Source organism: Pipistrellus hanaki (assembly GCF_964339955.1).
Source record: "Pipistrellus hanaki genome assembly, chromosome: 2".
NCBI classification, from domain to species: Eukaryota; Metazoa; Chordata; class Mammalia; order Chiroptera; family Vespertilionidae; genus Pipistrellus; species Pipistrellus hanaki.
In genome coordinates, this window is record NC_140504.1 from 1,075,066 (window position 1) to 1,082,565 (window position 7,500).

General features: G+C 67.6%; 1 protein-coding gene across 1 annotated transcript; it reads left to right on the forward strand.

Moving 5' to 3' along the window:
* Window positions 1–2,003: 2,003 nt before the first annotated feature.
* OLIG1 (oligodendrocyte transcription factor 1) lies at window positions 2,004–2,702 on the forward strand (the record flags this gene model as incomplete). The annotated part of the gene is made up of 2 exons (XM_084873834.1): window positions 2,004–2,050; window positions 2,138–2,702. The coding sequence occupies 2 exons, from the start codon at window positions 2,004–2,006 to the stop codon at window positions 2,700–2,702; spliced, it is 612 nt and encodes a 203-aa protein (XP_084729960.1).
* Window positions 2,703–7,500: the final 4,798 nt, after the last annotated feature.

Consider the following 7,500-nt stretch of genomic DNA (forward strand, 5'->3'; position numbering starts at 1 on the left):
ACCGTGATTCATGGCCATTCCGGTCTCAGGCGCTGCGAGGGCCCTGCCCTCCGGCCACGTGCTCTTACGTTCGGAGTGGCAGGCGCTCTCTGAGGGTCTCTCACACAGAGGCAGACCTGCCTCTCCTCCTGCTTCGCGGGGACTCTGACAATCCTCTCTCAGAAGAGTCCTCCGCAGACGCGCAGTGAGCGGTCAGAGTGCATCGCTGTGACTCGTGCAGCTGCAGTGCCGGGTGCCTCAGGAGTAACGGGAAGTTCCACCTGCGCTCGGAGCGCCATCACCACAGCCAAGCCAAGCTTTTATCGTTATTGTTTTTAAATCTGAAAAAGTCTCACCCAACTTATTTCCCCACTTTTCTTCTATTTTCCATAGGAAAACAAGCCACGGGATAAATCTGGATTTAAAAACAATCTTAAGTAGTAAACTTTATTAAAGCAAGATCCACATGGCATTTATTCACAATAGAACAGAATAAACCTCCCACAAGATTTAAAAAGCAAGCTCGCCCGCTGGCGTGGCTCAGCAGTGTGTATGTGTGAGTGTGTGCGTGTGTGTGTGAGTGTGTATGAGTGTGTGTGTGTGTGAGAGTGTGTATGTGTGTGAGTGTGTGTGTGAGTGTGTATGAGGGTGTGTGTGAGGGTGAGAGTGTGTATGAGTGTGAGTGTGAGTGTGTATATGTGTGAGTCTGTATGTCTCTGTGAGTCTGTGAGTGTGTATCTGAGAGTGTGTGGGAGTGTTTATGTGAATGAGTGTTTATGTGAATGAGTATGTGTGGGAGTGTGTGTATGTGTGTGAATGTGTGTGTCTGTATGTGTGGGAGTGTGTGTGTGCATGTGAGTATGAGTGTGAGAGTGTGTGTGTGTGTGTATGAGAGTGTGTGTGAGTGTGAGAGTGTGTGTGAGTGTGAGAGTGTGTATGTGTGTGTATGAGTGTGTGTGTGAGTGTGAGTGTGTGTGAGTTTGAGAGTGTGTATGTGTGTGAATGTGTGTCCGTATGTGTGGGAGTGTGTGTGTGCATGTGAATATGAGTGTGAGTGCGTGTTTTTTTCAGACGAGAGGCCAATCTTTGTGTGAGTTTCCCTTAAGCCAGAGCCAGTCACTGATGAGGTGAACACACTCCCCTGGGGGAGAAAGAAACCAAACCCCAAGCCGCCGCAGTGGGGGAGGCGGGAGGGGGTGGGCAGGCCCGCCTGGTGCTGCTGGCCCGAGCCCACAGTCTGTCCTCAGAACCAGGCGGGAGTTACCACCAGTGACTTTCTGACCCGGCAGGCAGTCAGGTGGTTTTTATAGAAACATGGGACCGCGTTCCTGTCTGCAGGCTCGCAGCCCGCGTGTCCTCCATGACCCATGACAGACAGGACGGGGCGCAGGGTGCCCGGCGGTCAGGTCCCCTGCGGGAAGGAGGGGAGGCCGGGGGGCAGGGGTAACTGCAGCCCAGTGAGCTCAGTGTGGGTTTGACTGCAGGGGCTGCGGGCGGGCTGCACAGGGTGGATGCGCTCACATCCTCATCACACCCCCGGCGGGCGAGGGGTGTGTGTGTTTCAGTCATGCGGATTGGCCACATGTAAGTAAACACGTTGTATGCACTGTCCCCAAAGCCAGGCAGCGAGGGGGGCCCGGACCTCAGCCTCCCCTGTGCGGCCGGAGCCCCCAGGGGTGCTCACTCCGCCCAGGGGGTGCTCCCGGGGGTCCCTCCGCCCAGGGGGTGCTCCCGGCTCCCTGCGCCCGGCTGTAACCCGCCCACACCTCCTCCGGTGCAGCCACGCCCCCGCGCCCAGAGACCAATGAGCGCGCGCTGCGCCCGGCCTCGCGCGGCGATTGGCTGGGCCGGCGGCGGTGCGGGCTCCGGAGCCGCGTTTAAAGGGTCCGCGCGGCGCTGCCCGCTGCCCGCCGTGGGCTCCCGCGCGGCCAGGGCTACCCCGGGGCGATCCCGCAGGAGCCCTCCGCCCGACCGCCCCGGTGCACCATGCGGCCTCCCCGGCGCGCGTGAGCGCGGCCCCCACCATGCTGCGGCCGCCGCGGCCCGGAGGCTCCCGGTGCGACCTGGCGGGGTACCGGCCGCCGCCCTCCGCCTCCGCCTCCGCCTCCGCCTCTGCCGCCGCCGCCACCGCCGCCACCGCGGCGCCCCCGCCCCCCAGGCCCCCGCGCGGGGAGGCCGAGGCGCCCGCCGAGCCCCCGGGCCGGGGCGCGGGGCGGGGCGCGGCCGGCGGCCCCGGGGCGGCCCCTCGGGAGCAGCAGCAGCTGAGGCGCAGGATCAACAGTCGCGAGCGGAGGCGCATGCGGGACCTGAACGCGGCCATGGACGCGCTGCGCGAGGTGCTGCTGCCCCCCGCGGCGGCGCGCGGCCCGGCCCGCAGGCTCTCCAAGGCCGCCACGCTGCTGCTGGCGCGCGACCGCATCCTGCTGCTGGGCCGCGCGCTGCGGGGGCTGCGCCTGCTGCTGGCCCGCCCGGGGCCCCTGCTGCCCGCGCCCAACGGGGGACCCCCCGCCGCCCCGGGGGCCCTGCTGCCCGCGCCCCCCGGCGCCCCGGGGCCCCCCGCCGCGTGCCCGGCGCTGGCGCTGGAGGGGCCTCCGTGCGGCCCCTGCGCGCTCCCGGGCGGGGCGGGGGGCCCGGGCCTCTGCCCCTGCGCCGCCTGCAGGCTCCTGGCCCTGGTGCCCGCCGGCCTGGGCCTGGCCGCCCTGCCCCCGCCGTTCTCCACGTGAGCGCCCCGCACCCGCCCCGCCGCGCCCCGCACCCCCGCCCGGCCCCGGCACCCCGGACCGCAGGGCCCGCCCGGGAGCCCCTGGGGGACCTCCCGGCCCGGAGGAGGGGCTCCCGGCGCCCCCGCCCGCGGGATGGAGGTGACCCGAGCGGCTGTGGACGAAGCGCGGGCGCCGCGTGTCACCCAGCGCCGCGGGCAGCTGCGCGCCCCTCCGGGCCCGGGAGCTGGGCGCCGGCCGGGGGTGGTGTTCAGGCCGGGCTCGCCGGGTGCAGCGGAGCCGGCTCCAGGGCCCCCTGCGGAAGGTCTGTGCCTGTGGCTCCCCCCCCGCCCCCAGAGGCCCAGGCGCCCCCTCCAGCCCGGCCCTGTCCGCGGGGCGCAGCTGGCCACGAGTCCTCGGCCCTCCGGACGGCGGGGTCCGGGGTGCGGGTTCGGGAAGAGGCTCCGCTTGCATCGGCGGTGAGAGCCCGTGTTCAGGTCGCACAGCCGGGCGCCGGTCTCGCTGACCGCTCTGAGCCCGGGGTTCGGGAACCGCGGGAACTGGACCGCGTGGTCTCCCGGCCCCCGAAGGGAGGGCAGCGGCTGGGTCTGCAACCGAGGCCGCCCCCGCGCAGCTCCCTGACCCCCGGCGCCCCGCGGCGGTCCCAGGGTGGCCCTGCGCCTCGGCCTCCCGAGCTGACCGGTGCCCGGCCCGGCCCGCCCGCTCCGCTCCGGGGAGGCGGTGGCTGGGGGTCGCGGCCACCTCTCCGCTGGTCTGTTCTCTCTGGGACGTTGGGCTGAGATAACCGCACAATAAAGCCTCGGAGGCCTGATGGTGCGTCTGGTGTGTTTGTCAGTCAAATGCCCGGTGCCCTGGTGGGCGCACAGCCAGCCGGGGATCAGGGCTGAGCCCAGGGGCAGGGGAGGGGGAGGGAGGTCAGGGGGGAGGGGGGAGGGAAGAGGGCATTCCTGTTAAATAAAACACAGTGATCAGTCTCCCCTCTGCCTCAGAAATGCACCTTTTCTCTTTCCCTGGTGGAGCTTGAAACACTGGCACCCGCTGTGAGCCCCCCCCCCCCACACACACACACACACACACTGTCCTCTAAGCCGGGGGCCTTGTCTGGGGAAATGGCGGCCTGGGCACCATCTTGCCGGCAGGTGGAGAGCCCGCCGTCCAGTCGGTGGGGCGGGAGGGTCTGGCACGGACTGGCTCCCCTCAGGGTGAACGCTCTCGGTCACCGAGGGAACCGTGTCCGCCAGGGCACAGAGGCATCTGGAAGGAGGGGAAGAGACCCCTCACCCAGGGCTTCCTGCGGTCCGGCTGGTGCCGGAGGCCTGGGGAACAGGAGGAGCCGGAGAGGAAGTGCCTTAGGCTCACACACCGCAGAGGGACTCTGTTCCGCTGGACTCCACCCCCAGCCCCTCCTTTAACAAGTGTTCCCATGGGGCCCGCTGTGTCCGTCCCATCCTCGCTGGCCTGCCTCTTGACCAGGGACAGAGAGAGAAAGGAAAATCAGCAACTAAGTCAAAGCCAGGTCAGGTGCCCCCTGCACACATGTTCCTGGTGGGTTAGAGAAGCAATTACACCGGGACTTCAACTCCCGCCACCAGGACCCCAGCCCCAGCCCCCGGACCCCAGCCCCAGCCCCGGAACCCCAACCCCAGCCCCCGGACCCCAACCCAGACCCCGGACCTGGACCCCAGCCCCAGCCCCCGGACCCCAACCCAGACCCCGGACCTGGACCCCAACCCCAGCCTCGGGACCCCAGCCCCAGCCCCCGGACCCCAACCCAGACCCCGGACCTGGACCCCAGCACCAGCTCCCGGACCCCAACCCAGACCCCGGACCTGGACCCCAACCCCAGCCCCTGGACCCCAACCCCAGCCCCCGGACCCCAACCCCAGCCCCCGGACCCCAACCCAACCCCCCGACCCCAAACCCCAGCTCCCGGACCCCAACCTCAGCCCCCGGACCCCAACCCACCCCCCCGACCTCAAACCCCAGCCCCTGAACCCCAACCCCAGCCCCCGGACCCCAACTCCAGCCCCCTGACCCAGACTCCAGACCCCGGACCCAGACCCCAGCCCCCGGACCCCAGCCCCAGACCCCGGACCCCAGCCCCAGCCTCCGGGATCAGAGCCCCAGCCCCTGGCGGCCTCCACATCCCCAAACCATCTCCATCGGGGCAGGAAGGCCAGAGCCATAGGGAGGGGCCCTCTGCTGATAATAGGCGGCGGCCCACTCCCTCCCCCGCCCAGCAATGCCGGGAACAGGTCAGGAACCAGTGGCAGGAGGAGGAGCCGTTAACTCGATGCTTTTTTCCAGCACGCAGCGACCAGGTACCGCTGCTGGCTCTGCACCCTCCCCCTGCGCACGTAGGCCCTCCCCCTGCGCACAGTAGGCCTTCCCCTGCGCACAGTGGGCCTTCCCCTGCGCACAGTAGGCCTTCCCCTGCGCACAGTAGGCCTTCGCTGGAGCAGGCTCCGCGGCCACCAGTAGGAACGTCACGTTTTCCTAAACCAGAGCTGCTCGCGTGGAGCAGACGGCAGGTGCAGGAACCCTGTTTGCCAGTCGGTGCGGCTTCTCCTGCCACATCTGAGCCGTGAGGACCCGGAGGCCCGGCGGCCCCGAGACCCGCGCTCCCGTACCCCGCGTGGCTGCCCGCCTTTCCCGCAGAGCCGCTCCGTCCCTGAGACGGGCCAGCGCAGGAGCGGCCACGCCAGCCGGCCCCGAGGGCGGGCTCTCTGCTGGCCGGGGTCAGCTGCCCGTCTCCCCCTCTCCCCCCCTACCACCCCCCACCCCGTGCTGAGGTGCCTGGACCAGCAGGACCAGCCCGGGCGCGGCTGGCTGCTCGGGGAGAGGCACTGGGGGCCGTTTCTCTTCCTCAGGGACCACGAGGACACAGCACGCAGGGGCACTGCCCGGATGAGGGCCACATGTGCCACGTGGTATCTGAGCCCACGGAATGCCAGTGGCCGGAGACCTGGCGGGATCTGCCCCTCCTCCTGTGAACGAGGCACAGGGGACGGTTCAGACCGCAATGCCAGGGCCGGCACCTGCTCGGGGAGCGGCCTGCCCCCTCGCCCTTCTGTGGCCTGGCCTCTCCTGGACGCGGGAACCCTGGCGGAGGCGGGCACACCTCAGCCCCGGCCTTGTCCGGCCTCTGCCCGGCCCTCCGGCTGCCCCCGTGCGGCTTCTAAACAGGCACCACAGGGCACCCCTGCCAGGTGCCCGGCTGCAGGTCAGCCACCCGAGCCGGCTCTGCAGGCCCCGGCCGGCGTCAGCCATCGCCTCCCCCGCGGCTCCGGCAGGGCGGTGGCGGCGGTGCCGGCTGAGCGACGTGCCTGCTCCCGCCGTCCCCTCCTGCCCGGGGCCTGGCAGGGGCCTGCTCCCGAGCCTCAGCCCAGCCGGCCCGCAGACCCAGCGGTGGGGCCCTCACCGACACCGAGGCTGACAATGGCTCTCAGAGGCCCCGAGGCCGGGCTGGCGGGTGTCATGGGTGTCACTCCCTGAGCTCAGGGCCGCGGAACAGCAGCAGCTGGTGTGTGAGTGTAAACACCAGGCGGCGGGTGAGTCACCACTACGTCATCCTGCACGAGGGCCGGGCAGGCGAGGGCTCTGCTCCTCACCACGGCGCCCCCAGACACCCCCGGGGACCGGCTGGGGGGGGCCTGCTCCAGGGGACCTGCTCCCGGGGGACCTGCTCCCGGGGGACCTGCTCCCGGGGGACCTGCTCCTGGGGGACCTGCTCCCGGGGGACCTGCTCCGGGGGACCTGCTCCCGGGGGACCTGCTCAAAGACAGACCCTCCACATGGGGCTTCGGTCACCTAACTGCAGGGGGTGCCCACAGCCCATTCCAGCCGCCATCCGGAATGTTCCTGATGGGACACGTCACAGTGAGAAGAAAGGAAGGAAAGACGGACCGAACGAGGGAGGAGGCGGCAGGCTCATTCACACTCATGTTGCAGATAGGAAGTCTGTCTTGGTTCAGCCTCTTTAGTTAAATGGCCACCTCACACTGTGCTCAGGGCCCAGTCAGAGAGAAGCATTGTCATCAATTAAACTTGTCAAAGTCAGAGACGATCGATTCGACGAGCTTCCTGCTCCTCGGGGCTCAGGAGGAGATCGGGCGCCAAGGAGCACGTAGGGCCCGGCCGCAGGCTCAGCGGCTCAGCGTCGACCTAGGAGCCGGGAGGTCACGGTTAGGTCCTGGCCAGGACACGTGCTCCCGTGTGGGGCGTCAGGAGGAGCCGACCCACGATTCTCTCTCACCATTGATGTGTCTGTCTCTCCCTCTCTCCATCTCCCTTCCTCTCTGAAATCAATAAAATATATTTGTTCAAATGATGACATTCAAATGATACTCCACCAAAACGTTAGGGGCGCAGGAAGCTGCTCGGGCCCCGGCGGATGAAGCGCTCAGGCCGGCGGCGGATGAAGCGCTCAGGCTCCCGGCGGATGAAGTGCTGCGGCCCCGGCGCATGAAGCAGGTAAGAGTCGCACGGGCTCCGGACTGTGGGTTCTCGGCTGTGACGATGCACTGCGGCTGTGTGAGATGCTAACAGTGGGGGACCTGTGGGGGCACTCGCCTGTAACTGAAATTATTCCACATGTGAGTTTACACTCACACACCAGCTGCTGCTGTTCCGCGGCCCTGAGCTCAGGGAGGGACACCCATAAGTTACAGAGGAAAAAAGACCAGCCTATATAATTGCATACATAATAGTCACATGATGTCCTATATACTAGAGGTGCTATGCAAATTGACCATCACTCCAACACACAAGATAGCCACCTCCATGTGGACACAAGATGGCC